The 20,730-nt window shown below is 41.2% G+C and overlaps 2 protein-coding genes across 4 annotated transcripts in view; one reads left to right on the top strand and one right to left on the bottom strand.

Moving 5' to 3' along the window:
* LOC115376686 (uncharacterized) overlaps nt 1-5,637 on the bottom strand; it is a 45,252-nt gene extending 39,615 nt beyond the window's left edge. For all 3 annotated transcript variants that reach the window (XM_030076440.1, XM_030076439.1, XM_030076438.1), the window contains exon 1: nt 5,542-5,637. In XM_030076440.1, coding sequence (XP_029932300.1) covers nt 5,542-5,614 — 73 coding nt within the window. In that variant the 5' untranslated portion in view covers nt 5,615-5,637. The remainder of the gene's footprint in view (nt 1-5,541) is intronic.
* Nucleotides 1-20,730, top strand: part of LOC115376998 (coxsackievirus and adenovirus receptor-like) — a 153,777-nt gene that overhangs the window by 125,619 nt on the left and 7,428 nt on the right. The gene's annotated exons all lie outside the window — the stretch shown is intronic.

The following is a 20,730-nucleotide window of genomic DNA, read 5'->3' on the forward strand; positions in this document are numbered from 1 at the left end:
TATAAATCAAAGATCCTAATTCTTGGTGATTTCAATATCCATCTGAATAACGTTAATGATCCACTTTGTAAAGCCTTTTTATATCTTGTTGATACTTTCGAATTGTAATACTGTAATAAGGTTGATGTGATCAGGCACAAAATCATTTCCTCATCCCCAGTTTGTCCTGCAGATCCTGTGTTACCCATTTCACTCTTTCTTGAATCATTTCTATGCAATGACTCACCGACAGTCCCTATTATCACAGTTTTTGAGGCTGCCGCTCTTAACACTTTGTCTAAGCTTGTGTCAGCCTCTAAACCAATGACTTGCTTTCTCGACCCGCTACCTGCTAAACTTAATAAAGAACTCTGGCCTTTGCTGGGCTCTACAATGCTAGATGTTGTTAATTTGTCGCTTAGCACTGGCATTGTTCCCAGTAGCTTTAAGACAGCTCTGGTCAGACCATTACTGAAGAAACCACATCTTGATCCAGGCTCTTTAAACAGCTATCATCCAGTCTCCACTCTCCCATTTATTTCTAAAGTGCTTGAGAGAGTTGTGTTTCAACAATTCTCCACCATTTCCAGGCTTTCAGGGCCTGTCACTCCACTGAGACAGCACTTACTAGAGTTGCCAATGATCTTCTATTGGCTATTGATGCTGACTCGACCTCAGTGCTTCTATTACTGGACCTCAGCGCAGCCTTTGATACTGTTGATCACTGCATTCTATTAGATAGACTAAGTGAAATTTTGGTGTCACTGGCCTGGCTCACTCATGGCTTAACTCATACTTATCTGAAAGAACACAGTGTGTCATGTACATCTAAATTCTCTGATGTTAAATATGGGGTACCTCAGGGCTCAGTCCTGGGTCCTCTTCTTTTCTCCCCGTACATTTCACCACTTGGACAAATTTTACGAAGTCATGGTATTAATTTCCATTGTTATGCTGATGATACTCAGCTATATTTGCCCATAAAGGCTGAGGATCCCACATAGATCTCTAGATTAGAGGTCTGTCTGGCTGCGGTGAAAAATTGGATGTCACTAAACTTCCTGCTGTTAAACTCAGATAAAACTGAGATGCTGGTAGTTGGCCCTCCCACACACAGACACCATTTTGAACAAATAACATTACTGCTTGACAACTGTGTGATTTCACAAAGTGTGGCAGCCAAAACACACACACACACACACACGCACACACACACACACACCTCAGGCTGAGCTGGTTTTTATTTCAGGAAGTATCAATCCGCAGATCAAGTCAAAGTTTCTGTGAAAAATGTTTTTCTCTTCCACAAAGCTGAGCTCTGTTTAACATGTGCATTACAGCACGCTAAGTTACCCCTGAACCCTGAGGTCACGTTAACTTAATATTTTCCGTCATATACGGGTTTTTTTAAACGGTGACAGAAAAATCTGAAGGCCATCAGTCACTTTGACAGATTGGTTGTTGACAATCAGGCGCTCCATGTGCCGTCCAAAGTGAGCCTCGTAAGCCTTCAGTGACGCACTGCAACCCACAGGATGGGCCGCAGGTTAATGAAGCCTGGGGAAGGCAGTAAAGATGTCTCTTAAACCGATGATGTCGGCGCCGACAGGATTCGGCACGCCTACTTTACATATCCATATCTCCTAGACCGTTTATGACATACAGAAACTTAAAAAAAAAAAACGTCGGAAACCGGAGAAACGGACCTTTACGCCTATATACAGTGCCATTACGGTAACTCCATAGGACTACTGACACTTCGACCGTCCAATCACAGAAGTGTCCCCGGTGTGTCACATGTTTGTAATATGAGCTTCTCATACCGTAACTCCTGAACCAATGGTGCCATTGAAAAAATTCAGACGGTTTCTGAAAGCAGAGAACCGGAGATTTCCGATGGTGTGCGAAATCACTCAGTCAGTGCACAATTCTGACAATTCTACAACCATAAAAAGCAAAATAAATCAAGGTGGATTTAGTTTAAATGCAGGGTTAACAAGAATAAATGGCGATGGGCTTGGATAGAGCAGAATGGGCAATGTGGCAATAGATAGTTACAATATAGTTAATATTACAGATAATGTATATATGTTATATGATGAAATTTGCCGCATACAAAATGTCACGGCAGTTGAGTGTCAGAAGTTTCTTTAAAAAGATACGGTTTGGATTTTCTGTTCAGCTAACTTTGGACTGAATATTAATTAAATGAATGAAAATGAAATGCTATTGAATATGTCCTTCTTATCATTTAAAAAAATTAAAGTGACTGGTAAAAACAGATTATGACGGGATTTTTATAACCCTGTCAGTCAAAATGACAGACAACGAAAAAGTCTAGCGCGACCTCTGCCTGAACCTGATACCAGTGCCTGTGGAGTAGTTATTCAACCAGTTGTGTAAACTAAAAAGACAACTGAGGCATTCTGAATTATTGGACAAACCAGGTGAATGAAGCAGAGAAGCTGCAGCTGGAAGTTCATGTAAACACAGAGCTGGAGCTGCAGCCTCATCAGTGAAGCTGCATCTCTCCTGCTGGTGAAGGATGCCAAGTCATGGTCACCAAGTCATGACTCAGCGTGTCTCTTCACTCACACACAGGCTTGGTGGGTGATGACCAGGTGATGGTTCAGTGTTCACTGTGTGCTGCACCACTTCACTCACTTACATCACATTTAGTGAATTATTCTGAAATAATCAGAGGAAACTGATCTATATCTATCCAAATACATACACTACTCACAAAAAGTTAGGGATATTTGGCTTTTGGGTGAAATTTATAGAAAATATAAAAAGTTCATGCTACAGTGATATTATATCATGAAAGTAGGGCATTTAAGTAGAAGCATACACTGGTGATTTCCTCATCTCAAACAATTTCTTGAAACAAAAGCCAACAACAGTGGTGGATATACCACAACAAAAAATGTCAGTGTCAATAACTTGTCATGTGCCCTTGAGCATCAATTACAGCTTGACAATGACGTCTCATGCTGTTCACAAGTCGACTTATTGTCTGCTGAGGCATGGCATCCCACTCTTCTTGAAGGGCGGCCCTCAGGACATTGAGGTTCTGGGGTACAGAGCTCTGAGCCTCTACACGGCGACTCAGCTGATCCCATAGGTTTTCTATGGGATTCAGGTCTGAGAAAGTGCAGGCCACTCCATCTGAGGTACCCCAGTCTCCAGCAGCCATTCCCTAATGATACGACCTCGATGAGCTGGAGCATCAAACACCTGATGTGAATTTTGCTGTTAAACTCCTTGTTAGAGAACAGCAACTTGTGCAAAAAGTACTGAAACACTGAACAGTTGGACATGTGCATTCAAAAGTTTTTATAGAAGGTCACATTAAGTTCACCTGTAAAGGTTAGAATGCATTTTAGGTTCATCCTGAAATTTCACCCGAAAGCCGAATATCCCTAACTTTTTGTGAGTAGTGTATATTCATACACATACACACACATAAATACATACACAAATATGTGTATACACACACAAATATATATCATACAACCTCACTGTTCTCCTGTCTGCATTCTCCACTTGCTTTTTGTTTTCTGTGCATCACAGCAGCCACAGCAGAAAGAACCAAAACCCCTGCCACTGGAGCAACTACAACAACATGACTACGCCGAGCAGGTTCATGAAGGTCAGGGTCATTCACAGGGTCTTGACTCATTTTGTCTCCATTTGAAGCGTCTGAAACAACAAAATCAAAAACAAAGACAAAGACAGGTTCCTCAGGTAAATAAACAGCACGAAAAGTAAGGAAATTTGTGTTTGGTAGATTTTTTCTTTGTTGTAACAATGCTTCTTGGCGATAAATCTTATACTGTTGGAAAGCCTGTTTATTTCCCTTTTAACTGGGGCCACATTTGTAAGGAACATGACATATTGGTAATTTAACAACTTATTGACCAGCATGAGGAGGAGGAGCCAGGCTGTTGTGGCTGCGTATGGTTCTTCCACATGCCACTGAGGCTCCTGTTTGTTAAATGAATCAATTGTTAAATTGCCAATATGTCTTGTTTCTTCTTACAAAACAACAACAACAAAAAAATCTACCAAACAAATTTTGCTTAGGCCTACTTTTTGTGCTATGTTTAGATAACGGTCAGAGGAAAAGGCTGCATGTCCTCCTCATCAGACTCATGTGGGAGTTTGTCTGGAAACATGTCAGTTTTCTCTCCTGACTCTCACTGACTGAACTGAGGGGAACATGTTTGGTACCAACAAGGGTTAGGACACATGTTCAAGACAACATGTCCATCTGTGAAGGGCTTCACTTGTGGAACAGCTGGGACAAGGCCTTTTGAAAAATGGACCTCACTTTATACATTTAAAAATATAGATTTAACAATAAGGAAGGAAACAGAATAAATGATTCCTGCTGCTCACATCAGTCATTATCTACTGTAGTGCTATGAAATCATGATCAAAGTATAAAGTCAAGCTCTCATATTTCTGTCCTGTGTCTGTTCAGAATCCACCACCAACATGAAATAAAACAGACCTCAGGTCAGATGTCATCCTGTCCCAGTTAAACTCACCTGGATCTACAACCTCCAGCCTGATGGTGCTGATGGGATCATCATCAATAATGGCTCTCTTCCTGCGTTTGGCACCAGCAGCTTTAAAGCGACACTCGTATGTTCCACTGTCCTCCTCCGTCACGTTCTTCAGAATCACAGACAGGTCGCCGTTCTTCATCTCTTTGTCTTTCAGCTCCACCCGGTTCTCAAAAGATGGATGCTGTTTCTCTAAGGCAATGTGTCCGTCTCGATAAAGGAAGACATATTCTTTCTTCAGGTCAGTTCTGCTCCACTCTGCTGCTGCGATGTCGACATCAGGAGCCTGACAGATCAGGGTGACATCGTCTCCAGGGTGAACTGTCAGGTTCAGGTTCTGGGCTAAAGGATGATGGAAAAACAAACCCAGAACAGAGAAGTTGACAACACAGATCTTCATAAATATTCCAGTTTTTGTCAGTTCAAACTTCAAATGGATCTCCAAACGCTCAGAAGCCGCCGTCTCATCAGTTTTAACATCAGCCCCGTTCACAAATAAGCACAAGTCATTTGTAAGTGCAGAGAACATCCATCATATCTAAGAAATCTTCCAGCTGTTTCCACAGTATAAATGTGCTGGACTCAGAAACTTACCAAGTTTTAATGACTTTTGAAATATTTTGATGACAATAAACATTTGATTAATTATTTTGTCTACCGTGTTACGCAAAAATGTGTCATAAACATGAACGAATCCAGATCCGACACGTTAAATATTCAACATGAAACATATATAAAAAATAAGCTGAGGCCACTGTATTGTGCAGAATGTGTTTCATTGTATCCTTTAAAGACACGTTTCACAGTATTTCATGGCCTGTTCAGGATGGCGTCACTGAACTTGACGTGTCTGATAGTTCCAGCTTCTCCTCCTCAGGGGCAATCCCTCCCTCCTTGTGGCTCCGCTGGCAGAGCCAGAGACTGTAATACCACACACACACACACACACACACACACACACACACACACACACCTGTCCACACACACTCACCTTCAGAGGAAGCAGCCAGGTGACAGATCAGGGAGCTCAGAGCCAGGAGGGACGCAGCGCTGAGAGAAGCCATGAGAGCGGAGATCTGCCTCTGTGTGTGTGGCTGTGGCAGTCTGTCCGTCCGTCTGTGTCCGTCTGTCCGTCCGTCTGTGTCCGTCTGTCCGTCTGTGTCCGTCCGTCTGTGTCCGTCTGTCCGTCCGTCTGTGTCCGTCTGTCCGTCTGTGTCCGTCCGTCTGTGTCCGTCCGTCTGTGTCCGTCTGTCCGTGTCCGTCTGTCCGTGTATGTCTGCCTGTCCGTCTGTGTCCGTCTGTCCGTGTCCGTCTGTCCGTGTATGTCTGCCTGTCCGTCTGAGTTCGTCTGTGTCCATCCGTGTCCCTCCGTATATATATGGAGGCAGTCCTCTAGGTCACGTGATTCACAAGGCGTGCCTCTGGGCAGTGCCAGCTCTGCCTATGTTGGCACCCGAGGCACCCTTCCATGCTACTACTACTACCCCCTGGGTCACGTGATTTACAAGAAATGGAACTGGAACTGAATTAAACTGCAAACACACACACAGACAGAAAGACGGACAGATGGACGGACGGACACACACACACACACACACACACACACACACTGGATGGAGGCTGGGATTCTTCTTGTGTCTGACGTTTCTCTTGACTTTGCTCTGAATTCATTTATAACGTGAAACACTTTGTCATTTAATTTTCTCAGATTCTTTATGAGTCATCTATTGTTTATTCTGTAAAACACTGAGCAGTGCGCTGTAATGCACATGCTGAACAGACCTCAGGGTTGTGGAGGAGAAAAACATTTTGTCTGCTGATGCTTCCCTGAAGTAAAAACCTGTTAAGCCTGAGACGTGTGCATGTGAGCACACCGCTGTTTGCAGTCAGCTGATGAGGGCAGTTTTCAATTTCAAATGTTAACAAATGTCCCTCTGTGTGTTTTGTTCCACACACTGCCTTTTGACAGGAGCTGAAGTTTTATTTTATGTAGATTATCTGTCAGATCAAAGCTGTGTAAGGATTAACAAATTTTTTGTTTTTTCTTTTGTTCCGGGGCTACCTGTGATGGGTCACACTGACACGTTTCATTTCTTTAAAGATGCCACATGATTTTCACTGAAATGACACAAAAAGGGCTTCACTGCGTCCAGGCTGTACGCAGATTGATATCTTTGTTCAGCTGCAGGTGTTTTCTCCTCAACAGGAAGTGTTTAAACAGAGCAGCGGCCCCTCCCCCACTCACTGAGTCAAACTGCGCACAGAGAGTTTCCTGTTATTCAGAGCAAAAACCACCATCCAGCCCTTCAGTGTCTCCATCAGCCCAAACCCCAGAGTTTATTTAATTCCTCCAAAGGTTTAGATCAGCTTTAACTCAGAGAGCAGCACATACAAAGTGTTCTTCCAAAGTAAAAGCCCCCAGCCTTGTGGCTCTGTTGAAGCTGTTGTGGGCTGACACAGACGAGACTGAGCCACATGCAGTCGGCTCGCTGTGAGGAGAAATCCACCTGAATTCCCTGACCTTTTTAGGTTTCATTTTGGTGACAATTATCCGGCATCATTAAAGAAAAGAAAACAAAGCACCAGCTCCCTGTCTCAGTGTGTCTCTGTGTGTCTCAGAGTGACTGGTCCCAGTTTCCCCAGAAGAAGAGCTGCAGTCTCTGAGGAGAGGACAGCGAGCGTCTCCTGTCTCAGCTCAGCAGCCACAGTTTAACATTCAAAGTCACTGCAGACAGTCTGAGCCTGTTTAGTGCCTGGGACAAAGTTACAGGGTAGAACTGTAGTTTTTCAAAGGAAGAATAATAAAAACGACGAGTACACACAACAACATCACAACCCTCACAGGCCAACATGACTGAGAGCAGCAGTTGCCTCTTCTTGGATATACACATACATACATATAATTCTGGGTTATTTTTCCAGAGCCATAACCATTTCTTGGGTTTTAAGGATTTTATTTTGACCCAATTTGTGGGTTTTTCCAGTTGGGTAATATTTCTGGGTTATTTTTTTCTGAGAGTAACCCATTGTTGGGTCAGAGACTTGGGTTTGATTGATTGATTGCTTATTGGTTGATTGATTGAATACTTTACAAACAGTTTGTGTAACGAAGAGCACTTCATTACTAGTGACTGACAGCTTTGCTTGTAAATATTGCACAAACATGGTGGGTAGAAAATGCACTTTAAACAGACGACTTAACTACGCACTTTAATAATGGCACTTGGCACTTTAGTCGCAAAATTTGCACTTTATTATTGGTTTGCACAGAATATTTGCACATTGCATATTTGCACATTTTATACAGACTATTTATTGTGTATTTATTGAATAATTTACAACTTGATAATTTAACAGTGTAAAACCGTGAGTGATGTGTGTCTTTCGGCTTGGGTTGTAGTCAGGGCTTGGCTCCACCTGTGGATATAAAATTGAACTAGCCACTGCATTAGTGTGTGGTTGCCTGTTCAGAATTGAATAGCGTTATGTGTGTTAGTGTCTGTAACACTGTGTGGAAACGTGCAGTAAAATCACATAATTGTGGAAGTACTTAATTAGTAAGAATACTGTGAGAGTTTTAGCCCACTCATCTTTTGGGTTGAGTGGGCTAAATGAATATGACCTGTAAATTGGGTTATATTGACTACAATCCTGGGTCATGTTAGAAGAAAAATTGGGTTATTTATTTAACCCAGATTATGGGTCAAAATGCATAACCCAGTTTCTTGAGTCACAATAACACAGCAAGTAGTTGGACCCTTTTTGACCCAGGGGTTGGGTTAAAGTTGTTTTTTAGTTTTTAGTGTGTACATGACTGACTCCTGGCCCGAAAAAGTCTCCCAGTTCCGCCCTGCCTGTAAGCACATGTGCGTCTTCATATTCTTTCAGTGTAAACCAGACGACTCTTCTTTAATTAAAGTGCTGTCATTTTCACATCACAGTATTTTGATCAGATTTGAAAAACAAAACTGGGAAACCTGATCAATAATTATGATGTGCAGCTCATATCACTGAAGACTGTCCAAGTGACAGATTCAGAATCAGACACTAGAGAAATACTTCACATCAGATACTTTGCTGATTTCAAATAATGCAGATTTTTGCACCTGGACCTTTGATGCTCCTGCGTCTCAGAAGACAGGGAGGGTCGCCTCGATTTGTGAATGAAAAGACAAGATAAGAAGGATTATGGTTCTTATTATTATGCCTGATGCCTGGTGCCTTATAGTGTATGTGCTGAAAGAGGTCAGCTAAAAAGGAAACTAAAAATGTTGTGAAAGAAACTGGTTGAACCTGCCAAAGTATTTGCATCATGATAACATCATATAACTTGTTTAATACACAAAGCTCTCCGGCATCCTGAAACACCCGGATATTTACAGGCTCAAACATGCAGCGAGTAAATCCAGCCACTCACTCACTTCATACTCAACATCAAAATGCAACACACCCTTTTCAGTCTGAGCAGGTTCAACCTTACTTTTTCTTGTGTGGATTGCAGTCCTTTTTTTTTTTGACAATTTACATTGTTACATATTGTAAAGCAAGTAGCACAAGCCAATATTTCCCTCAAACAACTCAACTTCTGCCCAAATGACACACAGCCTGGAGGTGTGTTTGGGGTCATTGTCCTGTTGAAAAATAAATGATCGTCCAACTAAACGCAAACCGGATGGGATGGCATGTCGCTGCAGGATGCTGTGGTAGCCATGCTGGTTCAGTGTGCCTTCAATTTTGAATAAATCCCCAACAGTGTCACCAGCAAAGCACCCCCACACCATCACACCTCCTCCTCCATGCTTCACAGTGGGAACCAGGCATGTGGAATCCATCCGTTCACCTTTTCTGCGTCTCACAAAGACACGGCGGTTGGAACCAAAGATCTCAAATTTGAACTCATCAGACCAAAGCACAGATTTCCACTGGTCTAATGTCCATTCCTTGTGTTTCTTGGCCCAAACAAATCTCTTCTGCTTGTTGCCTCTCCTTAGCAGTGGTTTCCTAGCAGCTATTTGACCATGAAGGCCTGATTGGCGCAGTCTCCTCTTAACAGTTGTTCTAGAGATGGGTCTGCTGCTAGAACTCTGTGTGGCATTTATCTGCTCTCTGATCTGAGCTGCTGTTAACTTGCGATTTCTGAGGCTGGTGACTCGGATGAACTTGTCCTCAGAAGCAGAGGTGACTCTTGGTCTTCCTTTCCTGGGTCGGTCCTCATGTGTGCCAGTTTCGTTGTAGTGCTTAATGGTTTTTGTGACTCCACTTGGGGACACATTTAAAGCTTTTGCAATTTTCCGGACTGACTGACCTTCATTTCTTAAAGTAATGATGGCCACTCGTTGATCTTTAGTTAGCTGATTGGTTCTTGCCATAATATGAATTTTAACAGTTGTCCAATAGGGCTGTCGGCTGTGTAGTAACCTGACTTCTGCACAACACAACTGATGGTCCCAACCCCATTGATAAAGCAAGAAATTCCACTAATTAACCCTGATAAGGCACACCTGTGAAGTGTGTCGGTAAATTTTGCGAATATGTGTCCGTTGCTAATGCAGCTATTGGATGTAATTTACTATTAACCATGCTAGCGGTAACGTTAACCCGGCATATCTGTCTCGCTATGTGTGTGCGTCTTGTCAGTGGATGTGTGTCGCCACAGATGGAAAAGTCTGTGGGACACCTACATCAGGGGGAGGAAGGAGGGAGAGAGGAGGGCGGGTTCGCATCAACGCGTCCATTGCGCGATAGACGCGATTGAGGAAATAAATGATTCCATGGTCACGCAACGCGTTTCGGGCGTTACTCGCGATTAAATCGCGTTCATCGCGTCCGGTGTGAACACGCCTTAAGAGGCATTTTGAATCTGGAGCTGACCTGTTTTCAGATATTTGCCAGGTTACTTTTTTTTTTTTTTTAGGAAAACATCTTTTGTTAAAATTATTTTTTAAATTGATGACTATTTGAGACTCATATTTATTTATTTATTCTAGTTTGAAGTTACTGTTTTAGTTGACTCATACAGTACTGCTTATTCCACTTACAGTACTTCGTTACGTACATTCTTGCTAATAGTACTCGTCAAGTTTAATGGAATGTCGTTATGCCGTCATTTTATTCCTGTATTATACATCTGGGATTGTGTGGTCGGCGGGAGGTGGCACGCCAAAAATCCAGTAATTTTTTAGTGTGTGTGTGTGTGTGTGTGTGTGTGTGTGTGTGTGTGTGTGTGTGTGTGGGGGGGGGGTGGCAGGGGTGGGGGGCCTCCAAATAAAATGCCGCTTAGGGCCCCAATTTGGCCAGTGACTTTTTTTCCATCGGAGTTTGCTGCTCCGCTTCCAGCTTGGGTTTTAAAATGGACAGTGATTTTAAATTGGATCGGCAAATCAGCTCAGTAGTGAAGTCCAGCTTTTTCCATATTCGACTGCTGGCCAAAGTCAAACCTTTCTTAGAACATCAGTGCTTTGAAACAGTGATCCATGCCTTCGTTACATCTTGGCTGGATTACTGCAATGCACTTTATTATTAGTCAGCCAGTCCTCCCTCGCACGTCTCCAGTTGGTGCAATAGTCCACAGACACTGACATGAACTGCTACATTTCTATTTTTATTTCCATTTGTTTATTTCACCTAGTGTGTTTATGCAATCTTTGTATGTCGTTGTCTGTATTTTAAGGAGTTGTCTGTCTTACATGTTGGTGAGCCAAAGACAATTTTCCACCTTGGTGGGCAATTAAGATTTATTCTATTCTATTCTATTCTATTCTATTCTATTCTATTCTATTCTATTCTGTTCTATTCTATTCTAAATGCAGCCGCACGCCTTCTAACTGGAGTACGTAAGAGGGAGCACATAACCCCCATCCTGGCCTCCCTCCACTGGCTGCCTGTGCACTTCAGGGTTCATTTTAAGATTCTTTTATTTGTTTTTAAATCCCTAAATGGCCTGCCCCCCGTTACCTCTCTGAGCTTCTTCACCCCTACACTCCCGCTCGGTGCCTCAGCTCAGCTGACCTGCTGCTCCTGGAGGTGCCGAGGTCAAAACGGAAGCTCAGAGGGAATAGAGCTTTTTCAGTCACTGCTCCGAAACTGTGGAACGAGCTCCCCCTCCACATTAGACAGGCCTCCTCACTGTCCATTTTCAAAACTCGTCTTAAAACCCATTTTTATTCCTTGGCTTTCAACCCCACATGAGACTCTGCTTCTGTTTTAGTGTTTAATGGTTTGTTTTATTTATTGTTTTATTTGTTTTTAATTGTTTTGTTGTGTTTAATTTTTTTTGAAACATTAAAAACAATAAACAATTATTTTAATATTTATTTTCCTGTTCTTGCCTATTTTTGTACAGTACTTTGTTGCAGCTGTGGTTGTTTTAAAGGGCTTTATAAATAAAGTTGAGTTGAGTTGAGTTGAGCCCTCAAGATGTTCATATGTTTTAAATAATTCTATTAAAAGCAATAATCCTCTAACCAAATTTCTTTACTCACTGTTCCATTTCCACTACAGTCCATCAACGTAGCTTTACAAGAACTAGAAACTCAAAATAAGCTCTAAAACTAGAGGAAATACCTTGAATAATCCAACTACATCAAACTATTCTTCAAAAAACAGATTTATTGTAGTGTCAACAAAAGCAAAGCAAGATATGATATCAAATAGTGACATACAGTATGTAGTATAGTTTGAGCTGTGCACTGTCCCTTTTAGATAAAATAAGAAAATGAAATGGAACTATATCACAAAATAATGCAACGTAAAATGCACAACCCTTATATATTTAAATTATAAAGTGTAACTGTGGGCCTTTAGAACATCAAACTCAAGGTACAAATAGCCTACTTTAATAAATAAATAAATAAATAAATAAATAAAAAACAAACAAACAGATATCTAGACACAAACTGGCACAAACTTTATGGATGGAGGGGTCTTGTCCCCCCTGCCCCCCCTGGGATTTCCTCGTAGGTGGTATTCCTGCAGTAACTGGACCACGTGATAGAAAGAGTGGGTTTAATCGCACTTGGGCACAAGATTTTAGAAAGACTGCCACCTCTGATTTTTAGCTGGAAAAAAACCATGCAGACTCCCCAGTTTGTATTTGATCCATCAGCTGACAGTTCACAATTAATAGTTAATAATTAACAGTAATTAGACTTTCTCTCCATATATTCAAGTTACATTCATTCAATATACTTCCATTCAATATACATAATATGTTCCTAAACGGCATAGTGTGTATATCTATATCTATATCTATATAGATATAGGCATATATCTGTATAGATAGATATATATACATGTACACTAGGGATGCAAACAATTAATCAAATGGAGTGTAGTGTGGGACCATTTTTAGTTGATAAATGATGACGAAGACGCCAAATGTACGATATGTGGTTGGACTTTAAAGGCCCCATGCTGTCACTTCTCCAGGGTTTTATTTTAAGAGCTGATCTCCCTGCAGGATGTATTTGTGGTTTTGAACCTGTGGTCTGCTAAATATAGTTTCACAGCTCCTCTCTCCTGCCGTTATCTGGAGCTCTGCTCACCGGTACATGGGAATTATTGTCTTATATAGAATATATTATGTATGAATGTCATGGCTACCGCCAAGCATGATGTTATACAACTGTACATGTTTGAGCCCGACTCAATAGTTTCTTTGTGAAGCTAGCATTGTATTGTGTCAGGTTGATAAAACAGTCGACGCTGAAATGAGCCGAACAGACGAACAAATTTGGACTAAAATCCTGTGGGACAAAAAAAAAAAAAAAAGACCATCAGCTGCTGGTCTGTCCCGTGTGTTTCTTTTGGAAGACTCTGCAGTGAAACATGAGTCTGCTTGCATCGTCTGTGGCGCAGCAACGTTTCCTCAGCATGTGGCTCACCTGTTAGCTTGTTACCTGGGGAACGGAGGTGGGCCGGCTAGTATAAGTGGGCGGAGTCGCCTTATGTGTGACACCACAGGAAGGAGGAAGTGCTGTCCGCTCGTCTTAAAGCGAGAGTTTCAAAAAATGGGCTGTGTGCACTACTCCATTTATCACAGGTTTAATGCATCGGACAGTATTTATGTGGCCCGAGACCTTCCCTATCACAAAAGCTTTTTTATACCATGGGGCCTTTAAAGTACAGTAATGTCTGCATTATCCTACAAGAATTACAACAATAAATACAGAGATAAGAAACTGAGCATATGTAACAAAGTTTACCTGTAAACACCAACATAGTAACCCACTGATGATCCTAACCCCTCATCATGATTATTATTATTATTATTATTGTTGTTGTTGTTGTTAGTCATAGTAGTAGTAGTAGTAGTAGTAATAGTAGTACACTGTAAAAGATAATAATTTGAATCTAAGCAGACTACTATCTTCTTTGACAACTGGGCAGCACCTCCCTCAGTTTAAGAAAGCTAGAAAACTTGTCTTTTGTAAAGAACAGCACAGCCTCCACTAAACTTGTGCTGGCACCTGCAGGGTGTAAAAGTTATTATCCCATTGAAATCCCACCTGAAGCAACAAATCTGTCAGATGATTCTGAACCCTAATTTCAGCCATGCGCCTCTGTTCCTCAGTGTAAGGCACAGATCTTTCTACTTGCTCTTTTACCTCTCTCTCATTTTTGAACAAGTTGCTCAGACTCTCGGTTTCTGCACAGTTTCCAACAGCCCATCTTTTTCCGTTGCCAGTTCTGACCAAACCAAACAAGCGCCAGCATGTTCCACATGGCGCAAGATTCTGCCCAGTCCTGATTGTAAACGCCCTGCAGTTGACATTCTGTGACACATCTATGGTTCCCTGAAAGCCCTCATTTCTTTCTGGATAGTCAGTCATCACTGCAGCAGCTATACAGCTGTCCCAGGTCTGAAGACAAGAGACAGCAACCATGATTTGCCCAGGAATTCTGCCATTACTGGACATGCTGACTCCATAATACCTGACCGAGGTTTCTTCGCTTGTTTTCTGAGAGACACACATGGTGGAGGAGAGACACTTGTCTTGTTCCATACGAACAACTAACTGTTCAAGAGTCCTTTTTATTGTGTCTTCTTCCTCTTGTCCAGTCTGCAGGACAATCTGAAAGGAATCACAGATATTATTAAGCTGTAAACTATATTAAGACTATATTGATATTAATCAAAGGAGCAATGACCTTTCCAAAAGCACACTCTCACCATGTCTAACACACAGGAAAATGGAGTTCGCCGGGGTAGTTGGTATGTATAATATTGAAATGGATCAGGGTATTTCTCCATCAGATATTCTAACATTTCACGTTCAACAACCACGTGGTCTGGTTCAAACTGTGGACTGCTGATGTGGCCCAAGAAGAAGATGCTGTGTAGCATCTGTGATTACAGTTTTTTTCGATTGGTAAAACACAAAAAGCAAAAATTAGGCACAATTTTCACAACCTTTGTAGGAGGAGGAGGAGGAGGAGGAGGAGGAGGAGGAGGAGGAGGAGGACAACAACAACAACAACAACAACAACAACAACAACAACAACAACAAGGAGAAGCAAGAGAAACAAGAAGGAGAATCCGAATCTCCAATGAGATTCGTGCTACTGTATTGGACCATGTGCTCAACCATGGGCTGAGCATGAGGGAGGCTGGCCAGAGGGTCCAGCCAAACCTCAGCCGCTTCACAGTGTCGACCATCATCAGGACGTTCAGGATGGAGAACAGGTACGAAATCTATTTTCCGTGTGTATTGTAATACTGCATTCAATAGACTACAGCACTGTTTCCTAAACAGTGTTTTGGGACGCATTTGTGGGTCACAGTCACATTGTTGTGGGTCCCTTTATTCTTTGTTTCCTACATTTTGTTATTACAGTTTTTCTCGATTGCTAAGACACATTTCTCGAAAGTTGCTCTCCTTTTCTCTAAACTGTGAACATAAAACCCAATTTTCAAGCTACATTCACAAAACCTCAGACTCCTCTTGCAAAACCAAACTTTCACCTCAAAACAGTTCAATCTGTGCTCAAAACTGAACTATGTGGTCAAATTGTGCCCCGAGCCAATCAAAATTAAAAACACTACTGAGCAGTCACTAAACACTACATAGAAAAATAGAAAACGCAATGCTCAGGATATGAAGCTGTAGAAATAAATGTTTATTGTTCACTGCATGTTGCAAAACAAAAAACCTGTGCATTTAGCACTTGTACATAGTAAAAAAAAAAAAAAAAAAAAGTACAAAAAACAGAAATCTTTATACGTGGCACTTGCACAGTACAAAAACAAACAGAAATATTGTGCATTTAGCACTTGTATACAGTAAGCCGACGTAAAAATAAAGTACAAAAATATACAAATGGGAAGTGCATTACTCAGGCACAGCATCATTTCTCCCTGGGTCAACTCCCTCGACCACCTCGACCTCCTTGACCTCCTCGACCTCCTCGACCTCCTCTCACACAAACTCCTCCTCTCAGATTTCTATCCATTGTAGGGCCTCACACAGCAGTGCTCTCTGAACTGGCTTATATATGTTCCCTCACATCATTAGCCACAAGTGTGATCAATTTTGAGTTGTTGTGTTCAACCAGTGACACCAGTGCTTTACTTGTGTTTGACTTTTGCCACCAGTGCTCACCATTATGCAACACAGGTGCATCACAATGAAAATGTGTTGGTAAGTTGTGTCTAAACAGGTGAAACGTGCTTATGGTTTTGCCAAAAGAGTGACTGATTCAATCAGTGGGTTCAGACAATAGGGTTTAGTGTTTTAGCAATTGAGAAAAACTGTAAATTACCAAGTTGGAAATTATTCAATAAATAGTCTGTATAAAATGTACAAATATGCAATGTGCAAATATTCGGTGCAAACCAATTCTGAACAGGCAATCACACACAAGTGCAGTGGCTAGTTGAACTTTATATCCACAGGTGGAGCCAAGCCCTGACTACAACCCAAGCCTGAAGACACACATCACTCACGGTTTTACCCTGATAAATTATCAAGTTGTAAATTCTTCAGTAAATAGACAATAAATAGTCTGTATAAAATGTGCAAATATGCAATGTGCAAATATTCTGTGCAAACCAATAATAAAGTGCAAATATTGCAACTAAAGTGCCAAGTGCCATTATTAAAGTGCATAGTTAAGTTGTCTGTTTAAAGTCCATTTTCTACCAACCCTGTTGTGCAATATTTACAGGCAAAGCTATCAGTCACTAGTAATGAAGTGCTCTTCGTTACACAAACTGTTCGTAAAGTATTCAATCAATCAATCAAACCCAAGTCTCTGACCCAACAATGGGTTACTCTCAGAAAAAATAACCCAGAAATATCACCCAACTGGAAAAACCCACAAATTGGGTCAAAATAAAATCCTTATAACCCAAGAAATGGTTATGGCTCTGCAAAAATAACCCAGAAATGTAACCCAACACAAGTAACACAGGAATTGGGTTAAAGAAATAACCCAAGTGTTTTTAGAGTGTTGTTGATGGGATGACACTGAGGGAAGCAGGACAAAGAGTTCAACCCAGTTTGTCACACTTCAACCACATATTGTCTGTGATGTGGTTGAAGTCCTCTCAAAGACATGATGTTGGAGAATGAATCTCAGTGACTTTGATTGTGCAGTAATGTGCTTTTCATTTAGTGTTATTTTTTGTTATCAAAGTGCTGAATGTAGTCTAGATATTGCTTTGACTACGATATGATTTTGCTTACACACAAAACCTTTATATATCACACTATTTCTAAACTCTTTCACTCAAACCTCACAACTTCACCTCAAATCAGCAAAACCATAAACTAATTCTCAGTCTTGACACAGTTTTCAATTTAGCTATTCACTTTTTGCAAATCAATACACACAATTCTCTAGCTAACACACAAAAATCTATCAGGAGTAACTTGATTTCCCATTTCAAACACAACCAATCAAAATGCCACACTTATTCATCAGCGCCTCAGACTCTGTCCTCACATGTGTGAACAATAATTGCTTTACTGAACACCAACCAATCACTCCTTGACATAGGCCTATAAAACTCTCTGTCTTGAACAATGGATAACAATGCAGAGAGACAGGGGAGTCAGACGAAGACACAGAGGACGAGGAGTCCAGGTTCATGGAGGACGCTTTGGAATAGTGATGGGTCGTTTGCGAACGGACCGGCTCCTGATTGGGAGCTGTGGTTTTTTTTTTTTTTTTTTTTCCAGGAGCCGAATTGTTTTTTTTCTGCGAAAACCGCACGTGATTGGTCAAGATGTGGAGTACCGTCTGTCTCTGCTGAGCGCTTCACTCCGAACCGGCAGTTACACACACACACACACACACACACACACACACACGCACTCACACTCTCCTCCATATGAGATGGTTGGTGTACTTTGCTTTGATGCTGTACAATGCTCAACTGACTTATTCAGAAAATTAAATATTTTTGGTTCCATTATTGCATGTGTTGATTTCTTTTTACATGCTACTGTATTTTCACTCTTATGTGGCAATATATCAAGAAAATCCATAGAAACAAAAGAGCTTTAGATTTAGAGCAACAGTGTGTAAATGATATACACAAGTATGTGATACAATGGGAAATGTGTTTGTGATTTGAGACAAATGCTTGCTTTTGAGATGTGTTTACAATATTTTGAATACTGTGTTTCATTTTGCAGTAGATAGGGTGCTTTTTGCATTTTGTGTGAGCAGTAGATGGATTTGTGTGTAAAGTTTTGAGAAAAAGACACAGAGCTTTGAAAATGTGTGTAAGCAATTGAAAAAAACTGTAACTTGAGTTCAGGGAAAGTGAATCTCTGACATTATCTTAGTGGTACACAGTGTTTATGTTTTGTTTTTTTTTTTTAAATACTACATGTTCATGTTCATGTATGTCCTGTCTGTCCAGGTGAGGCTGAGGGACAGTTTCTATCATGGTGGACAATAAATATATTTCATTTAATTGCATTTTTTTTCATTGGACCACACAACTCAAGGAATCCACTGGTACCAAGCTTGCCATGCAAGACGGGGCAAGGGAACAACTGGCCTGGCTGTTTCCAGTGGGTCCCTTGACCTCTGACCTCCAGATGTGTGAATGAAAATGGGTTCTCTCCCCTTTGCAGACACGCCCACCTTCTGCTAATCCCATGCAGTTTGGGCCCCAAAGCCTGCAGTCCACATGTGTTCTTGTGGCCTGTTGTAAAATGGTGTGTGTGTGCAGACTGGGGCCTAAACAGTCTTGGAGCTGCATCAGTTGGCTTTGACTGGAAAGCTGAGACTCTTGTGGATTCAATGAGCCACATTTGATTCCTGTGTGATGATGTTGGCCCCCATAGCAGCCATTTCACTGCAGGCAGAGACTTTTGTCAAACTGGACGTCGCTGGAGAAAATGACCTATAGTGACCTCTAGGAGAATCACAGCCTCATCAAACTTTACAGACACAAACTAGAGAGCGAGGCCGTTCAGAGGAGCTCTGCTTCTCCAGCTGGACTGACAATAAGGGCCAGATTCTAACACATTTACACAACACAATGCTCAACATCCAATCAGAATGCATTTCTCACAGAAATCTCCAAACATCAAAAGTTTTCCACACAAATCACAGCATGGACTTTTCCTGTGGAGTTCCTCAAGGTCTTGGTGTCCTGATGTGGGATTTTGGAGGATTCCTGTGTTTTTTTTGTGTGTTCAAGTGTGATGCCAACTCAACTTTGGACTTTTATAGGAACTCACTAATATTTTTAGGACATTTTGGGGTTTGAATTTTCCAGTATTTTCCATGCCAAGAAAAGGAGCCTGTAAATGTGTGGGTGTTCCAGGAAGCCTGAAAGCTTTGTATATTTAACAAGTCATATCCTGTTATGATGTTTATCATGTAAATACTGGCAGGTTCAACCAGTTTCTGTCACACACCTTTTACTTTCCTTTTTAGTTGACTTTTCTCAGCAGGTACAATATAAGGCACCAGGCATCAATAATAATCAGAACCATAATCTTTCCTTATCTTGTCTTTTCATTTATGAATCGAGGCGACTCTCCCTGTCTCCTTAAATGCAGGAGCATCAAAGGTCCAGGTGCAAAAATATGCATTATTTGAAATCAGCAAAGTATCTGATGTGAAATATTTCTCTAGTGTCTGATGCTGAATATGTCACTCGTACAGTTTTCAGTGATATGAGCTGCACATCATAATAATTGATCAGGTTTGTTTTTGAAATCTGAAAATACTGTGATGTGAAAATGACAGTACTTTAATTATAGTTTTTTCCAATGGTTTTACCTCCTCTGTCAACTCAGAAACCCTGGTATCAAAACAGTAAATACATAGACCTAATGAGAGGCACCCAAGACAACTTGCAGTCAAACGAGTTAATCCAGCCGCTTGATACTCAACACCAAAATGCAACACACCCTTTTCAGTCTGTGCAGCTTCAACCATACTTTCTCCTCTGTGTATTGCAGTCATATTTTTTTTTCAATTTCCATCGTTACATATTGTGAAGCAAGCAGCAAAAGCCAATATTTTCCTCAAACAACTCAACTTCTGCCCAAATGAGTAGATTCCTTCAGTCAGCTCTACTGTACTGTAACACAGCTGACAGCAGAATACAAAATACAGCTGTCAGTTTGAACAAGGTTCTCCTGTGAGCTGCACATTCAAATGTGAACTCACAGTAAAGAACTGCATCCAAACTCAGAAAGACTTTGAAGTGACATTTACTGTATTGGTGGCAAAAACTGAAATACTGTAATTCACATACAGCATTACACAGAAAAACTCAAAAGAGTTGAAAAAAAAATACAGAATGCAATTTGTAGGCCCCTTTTCTGTAGGTGCATCCTGATTGATTGGTGAATGGTGATTGGTGGAAAGGGCAGTGATGCAGGTACAAAGTGAAACGTGTGTGAATCCAATGAAAAGGCATGAACACATTTTCAGAAGAAAACTTCTGCTATGGTTTGGAGGTAGAGATGACGACAATGTGGATCCCACAACTGAAAGAATCTGAAAATGCGCATGTGGTTACAGGTAGACAGGCAAAAGGCCAGTAAAACATTCCCTGCTGGTGCCAAAACAGAATTTTTGAACCGAGGCCAAGTTTGATTAGATGAAGTTAGAGCGGCAAATTTATGGTCTCAGCCGTTAAAGACGTGGTGGGCGTGGCTGAACTTGTTTGGCTGCAGTTTTCAAATGTCAATATTATCAGTTTTAT

This window comes from Myripristis murdjan, chromosome 18, assembly GCF_902150065.1.
Source record: "Myripristis murdjan chromosome 18, fMyrMur1.1, whole genome shotgun sequence".
NCBI classification, from domain to species: Eukaryota; Metazoa; Chordata; class Actinopteri; order Holocentriformes; family Holocentridae; genus Myripristis; species Myripristis murdjan.